This window comes from Sparus aurata, chromosome 16, assembly GCF_900880675.1.
Source record: "Sparus aurata chromosome 16, fSpaAur1.1, whole genome shotgun sequence".
NCBI classification, from domain to species: domain Eukaryota; kingdom Metazoa; phylum Chordata; class Actinopteri; order Spariformes; family Sparidae; genus Sparus; species Sparus aurata.
Genome location: NC_044202.1, coordinates 15,170,474 through 15,193,012, shown reverse-complemented (window position 1 = coordinate 15,193,012; position 22,539 = coordinate 15,170,474). Strand labels below are relative to the sequence as shown.

The window sequence follows — 22,539 nt, the reverse complement described above, 5'->3', positions numbered from 1 at the left end:
CAAAAAGAAGCAGACGGACAGATAAGTCAGACAAAATACACACAGACACGTGTAACATCATGGAGCCGGGACCGTACCTGTGAAAAAAGAAGAGGGACAGACAACCAGAAAGACACTCAAACATTGACAACAGAGCAGACAGACATTTATCCGTCTCGAAGCAGGGGAGGAGAAGACTCCTTTACAGCAGCAGCACGTCAGACTGGAGAAGAAGAGGCTATTGGAAGCAGAATTATTACACAAGGAGATTTTTTTGTTTTTTCGCTGGAGTCAGCATGCTTTTACAGTCATAATCTTCGCAGACAGGACAGAGATGGAAAGACGCGGTAAGAGAATGAGACATCTCACACTCTGCGCAGAGAAAGCAGAAGTTCCAATTCGGGGAAGGCCTCGAATACGACTCCTTGATTCAGCCTGCAGAGCGTGTATTCTAAGAACGTGAGCGAGAAAGCGTCAATGTCTGCGTGTGTTTGTGTGAACCCTCCCAGTGTGTGTGTGTGATAAGACTGTAATTACAGCTGGGCTGAGCTCAGGGCTGGGCAGAAGGATGGGGAAGAGGAAACAGAGCTCTGCGAGGGAGGAAGCGTCTTGGTAAGGAGATAAGCTCTACCAGCGCTGGGCTCTTTGTCAGCGTGTGTGCATGTGTGTGTGTGTGTGTGTGTGTGTGTGTGTGTGTGTGTCGCCAGCCCCAACAGTTGCTCTGATGATAATCCCGGCAGCCCGAGGAATCCATACTCACACTTATATCAGCTAAGCAATTACACTGGGCTAGGCACGCTTACACATCCTAAAGACTCACACAAACGAGCAAGCGTGCGCACACGTCCACATTCACAGATTTGCAGAAAATACAGGCGCATGTGAACGCTACACAAAGAGATCAAGTGTGAACCATAAATGGGATAAGATGGGCTAATATACAGAGAAGAGCTGGAATGGGATGAAACTGAGAACATTTATACTTGAGAGGAACCGAAACAAAAGCGCAAGAGAGGATATGAGGAACATAAAAGGGTGTTCAAATGTTTAAAAAAGCGACGAGGGCTTAAAGAAAAGGAGGTAGATCGAAGTGAGAGGTTGAAGAAAGGAAAATACAGACGGAGAAGCGAGGGAACATTTCATAGTAATCTACATTCAAATCTTTCATTCAGCTCCTTTAAATGTGTGCTGGCAGTGCCCTGATAAGTGGCTTTGTGGAGCAGAAATCTCCTGAGTAGTGTTATCTTCAAATTGTTCTAATAGTGGCTGATTTTTCGCTAAAAACGTATGAATATCTGTGTGGAGAGATTCAGTTCTTGTCAAAGCAACTCCAGGCAATCCTGAAAGTGGAGGTAAAAAATACTTGTATGTCCACTTATGAGAGAATAGGAACTGATTCTGTCATTGAGCGTGTTATATTTACATATCTAAGCTGATGTTTGTGACAAATACACCTCGTGATGGTTAGACGTCACAACGGATGCAGCTACAGTATTTATTGTAAGCATTCTGCAGCGAGTGTGACAATCTATATTTGTCTTTCTCGCCTACAACCACAAAATTAATAGTCTGTCAAACATATACAGTAGGCGTGCATTTTACACATGCAACACAAGAAATAACATATGAGGTTTAAGCATCAGGTCAACAGGCAGATAATGAAGGACTAGTTGCTTATTTGCATATCCCTAGCGCTCCACAGCTGTAACTAAATGTTACCATGGTGGGTTCAGAGGGACAGGAGGCGAGGCCCTCTCTGCTGTCCTCTGCAATAACATCCTGACGTGGGCAAAGAATAGAGACAAGGGTTGTGTAGTGAGAAAGGCTTGTGTTCTTTACCACTCGATTTATGGGCTAAGCTGACGCTGTTTTTCTCTGGGTTTGGGCAGAGAAACTGAGAACCACCAGCGTCAGCAGCTGGACAGATGTTGGGCAGTGAGAACAGGGTGATGTTAAAATCATCAGAAGGTGAAATGTTTAACATATGACATCAAATTAAGGAAAAGGGAGACTTGGGGGGGGGGGGGGGGGGAGAGAAGAGGTATGCAAGAGAGGAGGAGGTCAGACTTTGACACAATGGACCTGATAACATATTAAACACTTAGTTATATGACAGCACTATATCATGAGCTCAATAATTAAAGTTTAATTATATTTATCAGCAGTACTAATAATAAAAGTAATATCCACTGTTATAACTTTCAATCCCTCCACCACACAATCAGTGTTGTTGCATTATATAATACGACCACAGGCAGTATACCTGCGTCTAGAATCATCCAGTGCGAGACCTGATGGGATCTAGCACAGCTTCTTTACTTACAAGTCCATTGGTGTTGTCCTTAGGCTGACCGGGTAGTTTAATGAAGGGGCGCAAGGATGAGGGGGCGTGGTGGGGGTAATGCCGTGGCAGGTGATACACATGATGGGGGAAATAAGGCTATGAGGGTAAAATGAGGAAAAGAGGAGAGGAGGTAAAATAAAATGAAAATCATATGAGGGAGGTCACACACACACACAAAAACAAGAATGCTGACTTGCTTGTTCTTCCTTATAAAAGTGAGGTGCTGGTTATTTAAAAAAAAACGATGATCATGTGGTAACTATGAAGACCTGTTACTGGCACGATTTACTCAGGTGGATTTTACAACCACAATCAGTTAGATTCCTCATTATATCATTCATTTAAGTGTAATTATTGCTTACTAAATAAAGACCCTAAATACAATGTGGTGGGTTGCGGAGGATTACTTAGTGTCACATTTTTCTGTATCATTACGAAGACCTGATGGGCTCTCCGTACAGGTCTGATAATCTGAACCCCGTCCACTCTCACCCGGTTGTAGAAGGGGTGCTGAGGACCAGTCATCCCGCTGAAGTAGGCACTGTGGGGCTGAGGAGGCAGGGGCCTGGCAAAGGCGCCCGTCGGGGAGCAGGCGGCAGAGTGCTGGCCGTAACCCGACTGGGGACGTGGAGCTGCTTCTTGCAGGGGCAGCGTGGGATAGGTCACCCCTCCCATGTGCATCTGCTCCCTGGCCGCACGCACATCTAAGAGAGGAGAAGAAAGGACAAGTGTGTATCTGTGATACTGATGCTCATGTCTTGGCTATGACTATAAAGACCCTTCAGATCCACCCACGCATCAATAATTTAGCTTTATTTCATCATCTCAAGAGAGTTTAGACGGCTGTGAATCCACAGAGAGAAATACATATCAAACAATCGACGTACACAAGAAAAAAAATTCCTTGATTCTTGAAGCACTACAGGGAATAGAAGATGTTCCTGAACATATTCTCCTCCTCCAAAATAGAAGACAAACAACCTACTGCTGCAGAGAAAACGGGCGCAGATGTTAAAATTACAATGGCCTTCGACAGTGAATTCCATTCTCACTTTGATTTTCTATTAGTCCGTTTGCTCATAAACCAGCAGGCACGCTGATACTCTGCATTTTACAAATGATATGCCGGCTACGTGACGACTCTGGCACATGGAGCCCCTTGCTGTCCCTGACAAATAAATTCACCCATGTAAACAAACAAAGTGGACCATGTGAACCCATCAGACACAATCAGAGTAAGCACTTTGCCACAATTGTTTTCACATAAATCAACTGGAGAGGAGTCGAGTCGGAGCAGAGGAGGGAGCTTTGGTAAAAAAAAAAAATAAAAAAAAATCCTCTCAAATTAAAGTTAAATAAGCCCGCAGACAGAACAGAGTGGCTCTGTGTGGCTGGCAAGAAAGTAAGAAGCAGAAACAGAAGCAGGCACCAGAAAGTCTCCTGGTTATACAAGTGGCTGCTGAATGACACGCTGAGTGAGACCCAATCCAGCCTGCGAACACAATGGGGGCCTTATGATGTGAGTCAGGCTCATGGGCGGGTATCACTGACAGCACTGCCCACTGGCTGGCCACAGGACACTGGGCACCAAGTACCGACTGGCCGTGGAGGGAGTGGAGGGAGCGGGATGACTGGGTAGGAGCGTTGGTCACCTTTCGCTCCCTTGGAGACACATGTGGACGTGAAAAACACCAACACACTTTGGAGCGCACACACAAATAAACACATGTTTCGTGGACACACACCTAAACACTTTTCGGACCGGACTTAGAGACTGGACGTCTGCTTGTGGAGCTTGGTCAGCTGCGCTCTCCATGACTCAACCTTGGCTCAATGGAACAGACTTTGTGTGTGTGTGTGTTTTCTGTGGTCTCATAACACTATGATGCAGCAGCTTCACACTAGGCGTCATTGACACTCCTGTATAGGCTGAACGGACGCTGACGCACGGTAGCAAAAGTACAGCGCCGCTCTGGCTTACAGTTTAACACTGGTGCTCTATTACGTCATCGCGGCTACACACTGTGACATTCGGTGCGGCGCTGATGGCAGATTGGTGACGGCGAGTGAAAATATTGTCCACGATCCCACAGAGCTGTAGTGGAAACCTGCTCGACATTTGATTGTGTAGAAATGAGAAGCAAGCTGTGGGTTTCTGAGAGCCCCTGCAGTGGGCGATTTGAGAGCAGACCCTGCCGCAATGTTATGAGTAATGTCACTGCCAAATGAGCTGGCAATGAATTCAACACGTCACATAGAGGACAGTTCTCTGTCTCTCCATGTAATTGTATACAAAACGCTTTCATGTAGACAGAACTGTACAATTAACCTCCTTCTCCTTCATACACACACTAACACACACGTGTATGCGCATGCTCCATATTATGACGCCTGAGAACAATTACATCATCGAGCTAACCCGAAGAGAAATAGTTGTTTACTGTTTGACATGAAGCAAAGATACTTGGTAACATCAGATTATCTGTTTTTGCTGCATGTGAAGTTTTAGAACACTCATCAGATTTATGCGGTGTAAAACTGCAGTTTATGGAGCTACACTTGGTGAAAGTCGATCTTAGGTAAACATGTCAATGGTTACTTTTGAAGTATAAATGAACAGTAATGCGAAATGTAAATAAACAAGGCTATAACTAAGGGCTCCAGACTAACATTTTACACTGGCTGCTCTGGTGTGACCTAACGTTTTCATTTAGGTGCACTGGCCCATAATTTGGGCACACCCAATAATACATTTTAAGTTCAGTTTTTATTTAAATCATTGTAAACCAGAATAAAGGTGCAGATATATGTTTTTCTTCATTTCAATAACAACACACACGCAACAGAAGATTGAGATAACCTTAAAGGTCTGATGTACAACATTTAGCCTCATTAGATGTCAGGAAACAACTATTTACTATGTAAAGATATAGGGGAGTGAAGACATTCTGAACAGAGAGTGACGTCACACTGTTATCGAGCTTCTCTGTTTTTGTTTTGGATAACCGGTCTCTGGCTGTGCGTGCGTGTGAGTGCATATGAGTGCATGTGAGCACCCTCCCTTCAGAACCGCTGGACCGCCCCATTTATAAATAGACACAGCCAGCTGGGTTGCCAAGTCTGCGGTTTTCCCGCATAATTTGGCTACTTTTGAAGTGTTGAAGGTTAGATAGACCTATTTTTTATGCACATGCTGCGTTGACTCTGATGTTTGTCCCCAAAAGCGGCGGAAGTCAGAACACAGTACTGTTACAGTACTGTAGTTATTGAGGCAAATAATAGCCAAGGTGTACATCCTTTCACTTGTCTAATGGACTAACATCGTCACTTGACATGGTCCACATAAGGGTAACTTTATTCCATTATCTCCTGTGTTCTTCTGTGCTTTACAACACCTGCTGCTGCTGTGAACAACAGATGTAGAGATGTGGGATGCCTGGGGGTTGAAGTGAGAGGGGAGGTGTGGCCCTCACATCAATTTGGGCCCTCAAATAAAGTTATGGAGTGCTGAAGTTTGACCATTTCAAATAAACAAATCAAACTCAAATATTATTTGGGTATTACAAAATAACAAATCCTAAATCCTACTATACACTGAAAAAAGATCCATAGAAATTCTGTTTATCGGTCAACAATGGTTGAAAGGCAACTGTCTACACACCTGGGTGGTGTTTGTAAAAAACATATATTTTTAAAGGCTACATTTTTTTAAATCATAATGCTGATGAGACACCAGTGCAACCAATAAAATTTTTTAGTTCCACTTGACAGATTATTGGGTGCACGTGCTAACACAACAGTTGCATCCCGGAGCCCTTTAACTGCATATAAATGTCAGCCAAAGTCTATTGTGTAGAGATGTTTATATACTGAAGACAGATCAGTCATTGGTTTGATGAGAATAGAAATGTTATGGGTTATAAGCTGTGGCCAACCTATTTGGTGTTTCCGAGGCTGTAGACCACATCTCTCTGTTGTTATGAAGATGGTTTAGTTGTTGTTTTGTTGTCACTAAAACAGCTAAACCATATCCATGACAACTGAGTGAGTCCGTTCGCCGAGCGCAGTCGTTGAGATGAGGTTGATAGCTTCATGAGCTTGTTTTCGGGTTCTTGTTTCATCGAACTGCTGTTTTCAAGGTCAACAATAAACTGTGCTCAAATGCTGTGGTCTTTACAGTCACCAGATCTTAACCCAGTTAAACAGCCACGGGGAAAGTTTGACGGTCTGACAGCACTGTCCAACACCATCATCAAAGCACCAAATGAGGGAATGTCTTCTGGAAGAAGAATGTTAATCCCGGCAGCAGAGCCCCAGAGTCATGAAGAATCCATGCCAAGGTGCACTGAAGCTGTTCTGGCAGCTCAAAGCGGCCCAACACCTTAGTAAGACTTTTTATGCTGTTTTTTTTAAGACCTGGCTGTCCTTTTCTTATGGCTGAAGCAGCTGGATGGTCAAACGTAAAAAATGTACACATGTGCATTGTGTTTATGTTCTAAACTAGGCTACTTTTTGAGTTTTGGTGTGGATGGCAAAGATCATAGCCCTCTGAATCAAATCAAATTGTAATATATCTAGAGATTCCCATTCCAATACCTGCAATGATCTCCCTGAGTTTGGGGTCCAGGTTGACGGTGCAGGGCAGGAACATCTCCACATCTCTGGCAGTGAGGACGGGTGTCCTGGAGGAAAGGAAGACCTCAAAGCTGCGGATGTCTCCATCGATCTCCAGCAGCGGCTCCACGTCCTTAGTGGTGGGGATGCTCTTGGAGATTCTTCAGCGGAAAAAGGAAAAGAGAAGGGGGTGTTGCAGTGTTGGTTAACACGATGGTTTACTCAAAAAATCTTAATTAAGGGAACAAGACTTGGTTGTTGGATCCTTTTTTACTGTCGAAATTGCTCATAACAACACACAAAATTGTGCAATCTAATTGGCATGTGACAGGAATATGTCAACATGTCAGTTTATGCTAAATTCTGACTGCAAGTTAAACAGGAGAAAAACACAAAGCATCACATTCTGACAAAAAAAAGAAAAAGAAAAGAGGAAATAGCAAGCGGTACTGTTAAGATTGAAGAGATATGCAACGGTCATCATCATCATGAGAGCGGAGAGATAACTGGATTTAGAGAAGGCAAGATAGAGAAAGGGGGATGTTTGAGGACAGATAGAGTGAGGGATGTTATCTTTTCTCAGCAGAGGAGGAAACCTGAGAAGATGACAATCAGGGTAATTTAGCAAGCAGCAGACGGAAGCACGTCATGATGCGCTGCCACAGTTAACATGATGTTTGTTATCACAGACCCTAAGTAAACACCATGTTTGGAGATTGTTCCGTTGCTGTGTGATATCGTTTTTTTTCTATCTATACTACAGGAAAAAAACATCGTATTACGTTAAGAAAGCAGATTAAAAACAGCAAACACTGTGTTCAGTTGAAAACCACAACTTCTTGCACCACATGATATAAACAAAGGGTTAAAAAAGTTGATAAGCAGGGTGAAAACCATCTCTGAAATGATGAACAATGAGCATGCATACTGAAGTGTAACGAGATGGGAAATCCAATTTTCATCTGCACAAGGTAAAGAAAAAAGATATCAGTTTAATCAAGGACAGCGTAGCATGTGGCCGAGGGTACAAGTGAAGCACACACCAACAAGCCAGCGCAATCGGTACATCTCGTTAATCCCATCATTCAGACGTGAAAAGATGAAACTCGGAGTGACTTCTGACACCGGCCATTCATCACCAGTATGTGCCGCTCTTATCAGATGAATGAGGAGACTCCAGCAGGGAGCAGATATTTTTCTCATCTCTGCCTCCATTTCTCATCCGAGCCCTTCATCATTTTCTCTCCCTACATCCTGCTCAACCTTCCCTCCTTCCAGTTCAACCCCAGCCCAGCCTGCCCTCCCTCCGTGTGCATCACCCAGTCTGTATACTGGTATGCGCTGCTGAGAACACCGGCTGATGAGCTGGGTTTTTCCCTGGGCCTGATCTGTTTTTTAGAGTGAACACAGGCTGGCCTTTCTGTGACTTGATTGGATGATTAGTACCGTCGCTACAGCACGCTAGCTAAGTCAGGGTGAGGTCAGTATCTGGCGAGGGTTCAACACAGCACACTGTTGGCTAATAAACCAAACTATCAGCAAAGATGATCCAGTTAGCAAACTGGACGAAATGCTCCCTGTCAGCCCAATTGAGCGAAGTTCTCATACCTCGGTGATGGGTGGATGAAAAACAAGACCTTAGAAGCATAACTGCACTACGGGTTACATCATTTCCATTTTTGGCTTTTAGCTGATATTCCTGTCCAGACTGCTTACAGTGAGTGCACAGGTAGGAGTCCAGTCTTCTGTTCAAGGGCATTTTGACAGGACAGATGGCTGGTGATGGACACATCTGCTGTTGCAGGGCTCAAACCTGTGACCTTGTGGTTACAGGATGTCTCTAACCAAATGTACAAGTCTGGCAAGAAACGCAGTGATAGAGTATGTCCTAGAGAGACATGATAGGAAGTTAAAAAAAGTGAAGATTTTAACATTTAAGAGTTGAAGAGTTATAGAGTTTCACTAGAAAGCTTGATTTTCACCTTGAGCCAAAATCTATATAAACCTTTATTTTTGCATCTGTGCTCCAGTCATACGCCTATCCTTAATCCTGTTTGATCCTCCTACAGAGATTCACTTCCCCACAGACCAGCCCAGGTGGGTCACCCGACCCCACCGTCTATACCCGACGTCTGCCAGTACAGACACACACAGACTGAAAGGAGAGGGAATGGACTGTGAGCAGGGAGGACACAGAGACACAGCTGGGCTCCAGTGGACAAAGCCCTCTCAGTCCTCCTTCCATTAGAACCTTTAACAAGACCCAAAAGGTCAAGGAAGCTCCATGTTGGCACACTGATGAACCTCGCTCATGTGACCTCCGCTCGTGAGGATGAGTTGGACCTCTGAAGGCACAGATGTTACCTGCATACACACACACGTAAACAGCTACGGCGCCGGTGCCGACTCAAACAACATCGGAGAAAAAAAAAAAAGACAGTGTCATGTCCACCACGTACACCTGTGCAGTGATGATGGAGAAATTCAAAGGCACAGATGAAGGGTGGAGCATGTTGTGTGCGAGTACATGCACAGTTCGTGTGGCTGTTTGGTTCCTTTTCCCATGAACTGTATTAACCCATATGCAGACTGAGAGAAGCCTGTGCTTTTCCCCATTTCCAGCTGGCTTACTGCTGTTTATTTGTGGGTCTGCAGAGACAGACCAACAGGAGCCAGTGACTCACACACACACACACACGCGCGCACACACACACACACACACGCACACACCACACACACACACACACACGCACACACACACACACACACACACACACACACACAGGGCACTTCCTTTTGCTATATAGAGAACACCCTCCGAAGACTTTCTAAGGAATCTGCAGTCTTTTTATAGGACCATCTAACATAACACACATTGGCTGCACTGTGCCAAAACTGAGAATGGACAATAACAATGAAATTCAAACTCAAACATATCAAGTTGCAGTGATATCGGACACTTTTGGCAACTTCCGGGTTCTTCATTTCATACATTTATCATAGCAAAAACAGTCGTTAACAAAACTGCAAGTTAGAGAAGAGGAACTCATCTATTGGCCTTTGGAAATCTGACACAAGGGCTACATACAAATACATCCTTCATGCACATCGACCTGACAACAATGGCATCTCTATTTTCCTGACCTGCGTGTTTGCTCTGGCCTGCTGTCATGCACTGCAAACACACAGGAGCACAAACAGCTGTGTCTTCCAAAGACAACCAGGAGCTGGTGATAAGAACAATTCAAGGACATCCATCACTGAGTTACACCCAGACAGATGGAAAGAAGAAACAAGAGAGTCAGAGGTCCATTCCTGGCGTTCCCCTGCTGACTGCTCAGACATGTCTGCAGGAAGGGCTGGCCAGACGCAAAAGTGGAGCTCACACTTTGCACCAATCAGTGGATGGTTGATAAGGAGAATCGTAGAAAAGCAAAAAGGACGGCAGAATTACTGGAATACTGATGAACGGACAGCTGATAATCCATCAGAGTGATTCTGGCCAACATGCTGAACTGCATGGTGTTACAGAACAAATAGTACCCATTAAATGACAACAGCAGTTTGTCAATGAGGTTTAACCACTTCAAATGGCACCCTTTGAAGTTAACTAATGATGAGTTGTTGGCCTTGGCATTAAGCAATTGACACAAATCACTTCAGACTTAGTCATCATCACAGTGAACAGACGAGACAGACAAAATGAACAAAGCCATTCTTATCGGCAATCAGTTGCCAAATGACAAGATGGATGCTCGGGTTGGAGTGCCAAGGAAACCGGCGTGCTACTTTCAAGCAGACTGAGGACGGGCGAGATAAAGGCCGTCAGGCATCCCGGCAGCCGTTCCTGCACAATGGGTCCATTGACAGGACCCAGCTTATAGCTGCAGCAATACAGGCGCTTAGGCCCAACCACTCTCTGTGTGGTGTGGCCACTGGGAGCTTTCTGAGCTTATCCAAATGCTAATAGGTCCCAAAGCTGACTGGAGCGTAGCCCTTTCTTCTCCTCTCAACCTCCCACACGCTGCAGCTGACGGGAATGAGCAGAATTCATCTCTCTATCCCTTCCGTCTGCTATTTGGGCAGTGGAAGTATGAATGTGCCACTTGACTTTGCTTTACAGCTGCCCTCTGTGCTTACAGATGACATGCGCAGGCACACCACAAAGAGGTGGTCTTGCTGCCAAACATTTCCATAAAGGGGCCCAAAGACAGAGGGAGATGCCTGCAGAACAGACAAACGCCTGTGCACATTGTGTTTGAGAAGCTCAAGAGTTTCAATGTCAGACACTGTGCGACCAGTCCCACAGTGTGTGGGTGCAGAAGTTAACCAGGCCCGGGTCCGGCACATTCCTCTCCTGGTCAGAGTCATGTTGGAGTCGCTGGCACAGTGTCTGCCAAGCGTGTGGATGAACCCAGCGAGGCCCTATCTGGGAAAACAGTGGACAGGCGGACAGACCAGCAAGCTGGCGCGTGGACTCGCAGCATCAATGCTGAGAGAGGTTATTGTTACGGTGGAAGCTGCCAAAGCCCTCACCACCCCAAAGGCAGAGGGGGAGAGCAAAAACATGTTTTCACTTTAGATGACGCCACGTTCTTTGTCTCCTGAAAATCCAGACTTATTTCCTTGATTTGAATCAAATGCTTCATGTAATGTGGACACCCTCTGTCTCTGCCCTCGTCTCCGTCTCCAACTCTCTCTCTTTCTTGCTTCCTCGTCTTGGCAGTGCCAACTGACAACTTGTGGCAGCGTCTGCTTTCCATATACGTTTGTGGCAAAGTTTAGTCCAGTAATTGAAGCTCCTTTGTACTAAGCTGGACCTGTGCATCCCAAAGCAAACCACAGAGACAAGCAGGCTAATGGGAAACACACCAGGCTGATAAAAACCAAGCTGCTTCGGAGAGAACGGCCTCCCTTTGAGACGTGCTCAGGACTTTCAGTGGTTCCCTGAAATGTTGATTAAACTCATGTGTAGCGTCGAAACGGAGCCTTCTTGTTCCAGACCCCAAAAACCTTAACTGAACCCTCCACTCAGATTAACTACAGCCTCATTCTTGACAAATAGTAAAACACTAAACCTCAGCCTGGTGATTTACGCTCCAGAGGAGAGCTTGGAGCATCCTTGGGCCATGGCAAAGTTCGTTCTTTGTGACACTAATTGCGCCACGGAGTTCATATCAGCACATGTGGTTGTTTGATAGCCTTAATGGCCAAGTGATAGGTTGTATGATGCAGAATTAAGTGTGGTGGACTGCTAAAATGAAGACAAATGTGCTCTTCTGCAGAAGATAATACATCTGGAATACGTCTGTTATGGAGCTAAAATCCATAGTGAGTGATAAATGTGACAAAAAAAGCTTGGGATTCTCAGGCTGAACCACTAATCCAAATAACTTTACAGTGTTGGACATGTGCATCAAAAAATGAGATGCGTGAGAGACAGGCGAATGTCAAAAAACAACAAAAATGAAGTCAATCAGTCAAAACAGATTTTTTTATCACTCTTCTTCAATTTGAGTCGGAAGGCAGAGAGGGAAAACCTTTCGAGAGACCTAACCAGACAAACCTGATGACTAAATCCTGGTGGCTGGAAGCATGTTCCAAATTAAACACACAGTGTGTAATTTCTGCCACTAGGAGTCTCTCAATCAAAACAAAACAAAAGACTGTGAGTAGCTTTGGATCGTTGGAGTTGTTGTCTTCATTGTTAAACAACAACCACTGCCGATAAAAAATCTATCTACTTGACTATTGAAAGTTCTAGGAAGAGGTCATATCTTTAAGTTTCATTTATGTTATGGTCATCAAGTTCGCACACTTCCTTTCTCACTCTCTGACTCACTCCCAGATGTTATAGTGACAGGCAACCAATTGATGCACAGCGCTACATTGAATAAAACTGCTGATAACTCTGGTTTTGAATATTGCTTGAAACTTATTTATATATACACACAACAAAGGTCAGTCGTTTTCAGACATTTAAATGCAGAAATAATACATATTATATCTTAAAAAGATACTCTATGAGTAAATATGGGGGAAGAAAAGGACACTCCTAATCGATACGGATATAGGCTGGATTTTCTCAATCTTCGGTTCGCCTCTACTTCTTGCCATTTAAGTGTCATTTCCACACACATGTACACACACCCCAAAAGGCCCTGACCTCCATTGACTTTTGTAGGGCCAGGATGTTAACGTCAGTTAAGGGCCGGATGTGTGTGCGTGTGTGCCCCATGGCTCCTGCAGCGGCTGAGGGCGAATCTCGTTGTCCACTTAAAGGTCAGCGCCGAACCTCTCGCAATCCTGCGCTGCTATTTTTAATCCAAACCCCCCCTCACCTTCCAGCAGCTCCAGCAGAGCGGGAGAGAGATCAGCAATAATGCTCAACACCGCAGAAATACCAGAGTATCAGGCAGATATCTGCTCCTCTGCCCTCCGCTCCTTTACTTCCACCTCAGTGTCACGTTTAAATGTTAATCCAACCTTTCGTCGCTGATGGACGAGCCCATGACTGAAGAGCAGAGGCCAGTTAGAGGTGTAGTAGAGGTTTTCATTGCTTTTGAAATGACTGCTTTGTACAAAAAGGGAACAGTACAGTTCTCTTGTTTCAGACCAATTAGACTAATCCCTCAACCTCGGCTTACAGGCAGAAATGAAAAGGGCTTTAAGGATTTTCTAACAAAGAATGCCGCATGACGTTCTCTCCGTCCTCATGTTGTAGCTTGCTCATACATGAATGCGTGATCAGAAAAATCACCTTGCACACAAACTCATACACCCCCTCCTGTTTCACCTGTACACACGACTGTGACCGTCATGGGGATTTTGTGGTATGTTTTGTTTAGTTTTTCTACATTGTGAGCAGCTCAGCAGGGGTTGAGTGGTGGTGGAACTGGCTATGGCTGATTCATCAATGAGTCACCATCTCCAAACACCTGAGAGGTGGAGGAACGACAATGCAAGCAGGGTCGACACACATGCACAAATTTAATCAGTCGACGATGGGTTTCACTGTATTAACCGCCATGTGGGAACCCAGGGGACACGTGCATGAATCTGCGTGTGCCCACCACTCGGACTATCTCACTTGGAGCAGCAGCACCACCTGAGGATTTAAATACGCCCGAGACCCACCAATGGCAAACTCGGCTAGCAGTAATCCTGCTGGTATCTGCTCTGATCCTCCATTCACACACAGATTCCTTCGCCTCGTTTTACCTCCTGAGACTGGACTCTCGTATTCTTCTCACTCGCTCTTAATGCCATTCCTTATCAAATACCAACCCCTCTCCCTTTGCCATCTTTATCTCACGCCTACCATACTTTCTTTTTTGTCTCTGTCTGTCTTTATCTGCTCGTCAGTCAGGTGGTTGGTCGGTACACTGGCGCGTAGAAGAATCAATGACGGTGTCGTAGTGAAGGAGCCAGATCTCTATTGAGACACAGGTAGCTTCACACCAACCTTTACAAATTCACACACATCTCCAAGTCTCTTGGCAAAAGGCAGTGCGATGAGCGATGGCAGTTTTACTCCGTCTTCCACTGAAATACCTCCTGGAGGGATTCTGCATGGGAACAATAGCCTCCTCCCTCAGAGGAGAGGGAGCGAAAAAAACATTGAGCATTTACCGACCGTGCATCCAGATGACTGAAAGTGTTACGAATGAGATGGGAATTCTCATGAACAATAGGCAGCGTGGCAAAGAATAAAGACTTTTCATTTGAGGGCAGGACAAGTTCAAAAGTATTCATCATAAGAAAAGAATAGGATCTTGCCATTTTTCTGCAGCAAGATATTTAAGAGCTTATTAAAGGATTCCACATAAAGGGAATCACCCGCATGAGCTTTGGAACAGCACTTTTATCCCGTCACATAATTGCATCCAAATTACAATAATTGTGCCAATTAAAGTAATCCTGAACGAGAAGAGAGCGTCATCTTAATGTTTCAGTACTTGGGATAAGAGTCTCTCTAATTAAGACTGAATTGCCTGGCTACATATTCATTCAGAGTGTGATTAGTGAAGAAAAAAAAGAAAAAAGTTTTCAAGTGTCCAAGAGTGCCTGGCTCTAGTCACGTCACTGAGAAGAGGATTGTTTGAATACAGGTTCAGGATGACACAAATGAGCGGAAGAGAGGATGAAGGGCAGACAGGAAGAGTCGATTCTTTACAAGCCGTGACATAAAAGGAAAAGCATGAAGTGCATTGAGATTTTTTTTTACACCCAAATATTGGCACATTAAACTCACCTCTAGACACCACAATTTTACTTGACAACAATCTATCTGCTGTGTTCTGCTTCCTGTGCTGTGTGTGCATATGCGTGTTTGCTGAATGCAGCCTGCATCTCAGGGTCTGATTAATTACACCGATTCTCAGAGGAGTTGGGGGTGACATATGTTCTTGCACTGGTGTGAAAGCTAGGTGTGTGCGTGTTTGCGTGTGCTGCATGTGTAGCACACGCACATGTTCGATCACTATGCTTGAAGTGGCAAATATTGTGTGCACAGTTTCAGTTTCACCACGTAGCGCATGTGAGTGTGTCTATATGTGTATGGCGTGCAATAGTTTCGTGTGTACGTATGTGTGGGTGTGTGTAATGAACAGAAGATTCAGGTGCAGCGCCAGAGACACACTCCTGAGTGCGGCGGGGGCATCCTGGCACAGACAGGGCACCAGATGTCAGAGCAGTGCAGGAACCTGCTCAGTGGACCAGTGACACTTTTTTTTTTTTGAGCTGAAAACGGGATCTGGGTGTCCAGGAATAAACTCTCTGAGGGGCTGACTGAACGCGCCCCCATACATCATTAGGTACAAATATGTTAACCCCTCAACCGAAACACAGAACCGCTTTTAAACAAATCACTACAGTCAAAAATTAAACACTAATAATTAGAGACACTGACAGTCACTGCTGATCACAGACTGCATGAAGAGTCCTTGAAAGGTAATGTGATGAGGGCTGCTATATAATGGAAAACTTTGGACAATGCCCATCATAATTTTGGGGATTGCAAGTTGACATCTTCACAACATTTTTCATCCGATCAATAGTCCAAAAGCCAAAGGTCTTCAGCTAATGTGCATAGAAAACAACAAAAAAATGTAGAAGCTTGAACTCCAACATTTATTGTCATTTTGCTTGAATGACAACGTGTTTCTTTGGTGCAGAACACCAGTACATTTCATATCATCATGATTTTAAAGATGTTTTCTGTTAAAATGAAAATTGTGATGGAAGAATCCCAATAGTAATATCCGTCAAAATAATCACATGATTATTATCAAAATTTAAAAATTATTGTGGCCCCCTGGTAACATGCCATAGAATCCAATTGATTCATCTTTAAAGGAGACATCTTTGAGTTATTGATTCACAAAATGTCATCAAACAGGCCGACAGAAGGACCAACCAGCTTATCAGAGCTGATGGTGATCTAAATTCAGAATAAAAATAAGAAAGGTGAGTATATTTCCAACAACAAAGGTGAGGAGAACCAACAAGAGTGTCCTTGAGAAACACCCAGAACCTGTACTTGCTCAATCATCTGAAATCACTCTACTGAAGAGCTTCCACTAAAGGTTCAATGTAACGTAATGGCTCTAAACAACACAGAGGAAATAAAAAATACAAAAGCTCATTAACACTCTTTCGGAAATGGCTGGGCTGCTTTAGAGCAATAACCATGAAGCAGGAGAGAGCTAGGTTAGCTGGAGTCATTAAGTCTCTAATGGCAGCTAAAACAAGGAACAACTGACTCCTGAGAAGAGACGATACTGAGAGGAAAGAAATGATAGTGCAGAAAATGATAGTCACAAGGCTGCGGGCTCCAAATTCAATTTGCTTGTGATAAAAAATAAATAAAAAAGAAACAGTGTTCGAAACACAGATTTAGGGTTGTTAATTTGACGGCTACAAATACGATGCTCGGTCCAAAAGCTTCTTGTTTTGTTTTTCTCTGTGTCAGTATGCAGGGGGAGGCCATGATGCTGGCTCACTGCTGGAGGTGTAATGTGTAGTTATCCCTCCACAACTAGTGACACAAACAGTTTAGCTAGGCTTTGTGTGTGTGAGCTTGATTGCTGTGAGCCAATATCTCCTGCAGACAGTGCCATCTTTGTTGCACAGTTCGTCTCCCCCCCCCCCGCCACCACCACCGTGCATTAGTGTGGGCAGCCCCCTGTCTTACCATTAATGATAGAAATCGCTGAGGTTATTAACCGATTACACATTCTCCATCAGATTAGCAGGGCTGTTCTGGTCCGCTCCCGCTACGGGAATTAGCGCCATGACTTTCTCTTCATGCCACGTCCTACAATGACACTTCACAGTCCTTCGTGGACGTTTTGTTATTGCCAGGCAAGTTGCTAAAAACAGCTTTCAGCCGTTTTGAAAGCGTGTGTGTTTGTGCGAGATATGAGGGAAGGTGGGCGTGTGTCTATTTTTTCTGTCGTCTCTAGGAGTTCAGGTATATGCCACTGAGAGTATATGTCGCCTTCTGCACTGAGAGGCACTTTTGCCTTCCCTATTGTTTAGCATGGCTTAATCTAGTTTTAATTTAGAAGGCTAGGTAGGGTATTAAGTCTAAACTGAGACTGTTTCTTGATACTGGGCCAAATTTAAAAAGGGACCTCTCGCAAGAATCAAACCTGCATTTTATTTTTACCTTAAAAAAGATTTATCTACAATGGCTATCTAGGACTAGCTTTAGCAAGCCTTACAAAGAGATGAGGAGAGGAAGCGCATGCTGCCTTGTGACTGAGATGCAGGGCGACAGTTGACCTATAAGGGGCTGACTCACCCCCACGTTCACTTCACCACTAATATATTCACTTAGTAACGCTCAGGGGATGTGCAGTTCTGCTGTGTACAAATGGCTGAACACAACACATATATGCATTCTAAAACAGAAAAACAGAGCATGTGCATGAGGTCTGAACCACACAGGTCTTGCCGTAACAGAATTTAACGAAAAAGATGTGAACTATAACATGCAAGAAATGGTCCACCATTCGAATTTAGGCTACCGAAAAAAGATGCGTTATTTGTGTGCACATCTGCTGTGCGTGTGCTTATGCGTACACTCTGCTGCATGGGGAAGCAAAGAGAGGTAGCTATCCATTTCTCAAGCAGTGAGACAGTTGGGAGAAGGGGGCCTGGGGTTCTGAGAGGCCAGTCAAGTGCCTGTCCATCGCTAAGGGGAAAAGACAGAATATCTCATCCAGAACAAAAAGGGACCTTTAGAGCCTGAGATCATAAGAAAGAGGAAGAAAAGAGCAGAGAGACGGAAAAAGATACACAGACAGACTGGCCTGACTCTTATCAGCGGAAGATTAGTGCAAGAGATAAGGCCTCTAGGCAAGGCGTTGTGTTTAGCCTGTTTGAGGCTTCCTGTCATCATCATTAAGGCCGCTTCTCCGACAGCCACTGCGGAACAGAGCAGCCATTTGGAAAGACATTCAACAAGGAAGAAGATAAAGGAAGACAGGACCGTTGGTCAAAAACAAGATGATGGCTGTATTAAGTCTAACGAACAGCGTGAGCCCCAGTCCCATGCTGCGGTACAGGCACTCTAATCCAGGCCTTTTGGTGTAGAATTGTATGGCTGTCTAATTCCATCTCTCAGTTTTATTACACAGTAATTGTGGTAAAAGTACAGACATTTCCTTAAGGGTGTCCAATACTTAAACATGATAGAGATATACGGCAGAGAAATGTAAAATTAACAATTATAGCAAGTACAAATTGATTTCAGCCTTCCGACAAAGAAGAGTCTCATTTAATCCCTTGTACTCTGTCCTCCTCTCATACTGTAGACCTCCTCCATAACACTAACACTTGACTGCTATATACAAACACAAGGTAAAGCCCATTGTCCTTTGGAAACCAAACAGCGAAAACCTAGTCTAATGAGGCAGTGGTTTGCCTTGGAATTGGGGGAGGGAGGATTGTCTGCTGAATCTAGCTGGCTTGACTGGCTGACAGTAACGGTCTGTGACACCTCACCGCCGCAGGAATCATAGGCACTAGTGTATTGTGACAGAGTGCAACCTTTAAAGGCCAGCGACTGATGCACGACTCAGCCTGTGTCGGTTCTCCTCCTCTCATCTGCGGTGAGCACGCCTAAAAGCATCCGTGACCACACACATACAAAGCCATGAGCAGTCGTACTGTTTACACACACACAGAGAGGTACAGGACTTTTCCATCACTGCTCAGCCGCAGACGTCTGAGCGCCATTTGTCTCCTTCGCAGTTTTAAGGAAATCGTGTCCCTTCATGAATCTGTTGCCCCAGCTATAATACAGTCATCATTTGCCTCGTGCATTATGATCAATTACAAAATCTGTCTGTCAGTTGCCAATTAGTGTGGCACTCACAGCCATTGGCGGTAGCTGAGGATTGATGCAGCCCATACAGAAAACAAAATACTCTACTGCCACCTGCTGGTCAAGGCTATTTATGTAAGTATTTCATAGGGAATATAAAACAATAAAGTTATTTATTGACTTCCACTTATTAATTCTTTTATGTTTTTTTGATGATGGTCAGGACATAGGAGCCACTTTACAGCATTTTTACATGAGAAGTTGGCCCTTTGACTAAACTCCTCTGACCTTATTTCCATTTCATCTTGTGTTAAAGGTAGCCTCTGTCATGCCCCAAGTAAGAAAGAGACTAATGGAAATTAGAGTGAAAAAAGATAGTGAAACAAATAAAGAAAGCATGCAGGTGTATCAAAGAAGACTGTACACCTTGTAGATCAGATAAGTAACTAAAGACGGAGTGATTGTGGTTTTCTATACCTCTCATAGATGGTCTTGAGAGCGACCTGGTCTGACACTCCTTCGGTCTCTTCCAAAAACAGAATGATCCACGAAGTCCTGTAAGGCCACTCTTCTGTCAGGTTGATCCATGACGCCAGCCGGTCCCAGTTGAAGACGATCTGATTGGCCCGCAACAGACGACCTGTCAACAATGGATGGATCAAGGATTAGAGGCCGCAGAAGTCCATCCTAATGATCGTCTCTGTCAAGTTCGACAAAAGCTGGTCCACTGTTTCTCAACCTGCTGCTTGTTTTTGTTATCTTCGTATAATTGGATATCAATATATTTATGAATTTGTGAATTTGTAACATTGTAGAATCCTTGCATGCTGCCATGTCTATACAGCAAATGCAATTAATATTTATAGTTAATTTAAATGCCTTCTAAGACTTGCAAAATGTATTCTTAACTAAAACCCCTGGTTAAATGCGAAGCCTCTGCAACCACATGTTGGCTGCTGCCGGTCTCAAATTATATCCCATCAGAGCTTTGTTTTGTGTCCCCAGTCATATTTTGTCAATGACTGACAAAAGTAAGCCATCTAATCCCCTTGAAGTGGGTTGATTTGATAACCTTGATGTTGCTAGATAGACAGAATGTCTTCTGTTGATATTATAAGATGAGGGTGGCGCTACAGCAGAATATGGTTAACGCTTTACCGGTAATAGAAACTATGTTGAGCAGCCTCCTCATGGTCTGTGGGCTGATGTCGCTGAACCAGTCCTCAGTGACCAGCAGCTTGGTAAGGTCGAAGGACATCTGTCTGGTGATGGTCCTCTGCATCTGCCGACGACGGTATGTGTCCTGAACAGAGTACAACGAAAAAAAAGAAGAAAATCAAATTAGCAAATGATCTAAATTTTACATATTTGGATTGTTCATGTTTCCAGCTGGCTTGGCAAGATTTAAAAAAACTCAAGGACTAAAATTTAATTTGTCATTTTAATGCAATTTGAATCATCCAATCATGGCATGAAAGGTCCAGGGTTTACTATTTAAGGGGATTTAGGGATGTAAATGGAATATGATATTCACAATTACGTTTTCATCACTAGATAATCACCTGAAAGTGAGAATGATTGTGTTTTTGTTACATTATAACGACCCCTTTACATCTACAGATTTTCCACAGAGTTCGCCATGTTGCACTGTGTTTTTATAGTAGTACAGAACAGACAAACCAAACACTGGCTCTGGAGAGGGGCCTTTCATGCTTTTTGCGTTTCTGGCGCGCCACTGTAAAGGAAGGTGAGACACGGGGTGTTCAGCTGTTTGCAATCTGCAACCTCACTGCTAGATGCCAAGAAATACTACACAATGGTCTTTTTAGTGACAGGACATGATGCTGGAAAATCAGAACAGAAAGCACTGACATAAATCCTGTGACAGTGTCAATTAAAGCAGTGCATGAGTGGGTAAGAAAGAGCAGAAACATTCTTAGTGACAGTAAAAGGAGGCATTTAACAACCATTTAACGTACGGGGGAGCATATAAATTTGATCTTTTCAAAGACAAATTGAAAGCACAAGTTAAACATAAGGCATTACTGTATATCACTCTTGGCTCTTGTAGAGTTTGTGATTACTTGTGCATTATCACTGCCGCAAGCTGTGCATCATGAGACAAAAGAACAGGCGTTTCAGGGCCACCATGTGATCTCAGGTCATGTCACCGTAAAACCGTATGTTTGAATAGATTGAGAATTACTATATTAATGTAGATGCCTGGAGTTCTCATATTGTTAACTTCCTATGCACTCTATCCATGTTGGAATCTACTTATATGTAACCCAACTGCTCTCATTCAAAACTAAAAAAACACATGTTTTAATATAATAATTTTTCAGTACCATAGAAGCTTGTGAGTGAAGGCAATTAAAAGCACTCTTTTTCTTCTTAACATTTTGTAATTCAAATGACCAGCTTCGTCTCTCTCCCCCTTTCTATATAGTCCATGTTTTCATGAGAAAAACACAACATTTCCTGTGACTGCAAATCAAAATCAAAGAGCCACTGTCCAAAACCAAACAGTCATGACACACAGGCGAGCTATTGACACAGATCTACCGGAGAACATCTGTGATGATATCAGACAGCTGCCATGGTCATGAGCCAAGGCGAGGCTTTTGGTTGACTTTGAAGTCGTAACGCCAGTCTCATGACCTCTTTCTCAGAGAGATGAAACATATGGCCACCACTCAGTCAGAACCAGAAAGGTCTATCGTACAAGCAGCCCTGTGTGGCTGACTTTACTGTAGTTTTACGGCTTTATTGGTTCATTTAGATGATTGTATTTATGTTGGCTTACTTATACTGGCTCTCATTCCCCTTGCTGATATACTTTTATGCTGAGAAGAACGTTTTGAGTTAGATTTTTTTTCTAAACACTACATTTTCCAATGGATATTTTCTTTGTAAATGGGATTCATTTCATTCCAGTAAATGGCAATAAGATGGCAGAGATACTCCTAATGTCATCCTCAACTTGAGGAGCCACATGAAAATGGAGAGCCACTAATTCATTTTCCCCTCCTGCCCTCATTTTAATCTCCACTTGTAGGAAGAGGGCCCTCCTGCCAAGAGCTAGCTAGTGGCGGAGGGCAAATAAAAAGAGCACGCCGCCTCATAATAAAAGGCCAACACCAATAATTGAGTGTACTAGATAAACCCGGGGTACAAAACAAATGTCAAACAAACAAACAAGAGAGGGAGGCGGGAAGGAAGGAGGGGTAGTAGGAAGGTCTCGCAGGGGGGGGAGGAAGGCATCAAC

The 22,539-nt window shown here is 43.9% G+C and overlaps 1 protein-coding gene across 6 annotated transcripts in view; it reads right to left on the bottom strand.

The window, feature by feature from the left end:
- Positions 1 to 22,539, bottom strand: part of kidins220a (kinase D-interacting substrate 220a) — a 45,996-nt gene that overhangs the window by 5,977 nt on the left and 17,480 nt on the right. For 2 of the 6 annotated variants that reach the window (XM_030443975.1, XM_030443976.1), the window contains exons 22-27: positions 20,430 to 20,574; positions 19,749 to 19,911; positions 6,920 to 7,098; positions 2,816 to 3,027; positions 2,303 to 2,419; positions 1,699 to 1,758 (exon numbers count right to left, since the gene is read on the bottom strand). In XM_030443975.1, coding sequence (XP_030299835.1) covers positions 1,699 to 1,758; positions 2,303 to 2,419; positions 2,816 to 3,027; positions 6,920 to 7,098; positions 19,749 to 19,911; positions 20,430 to 20,574 — 876 coding nt within the window. The remainder of the gene's footprint in view (positions 1 to 1,698; positions 1,759 to 2,302; positions 2,420 to 2,815; positions 3,028 to 6,919; positions 7,099 to 19,748; positions 19,912 to 20,429; positions 20,575 to 22,539) is intronic. The other 4 variants (XM_030443978.1, XM_030443977.1, XM_030443979.1 and 1 more) reach the window with 2 other exon arrangements.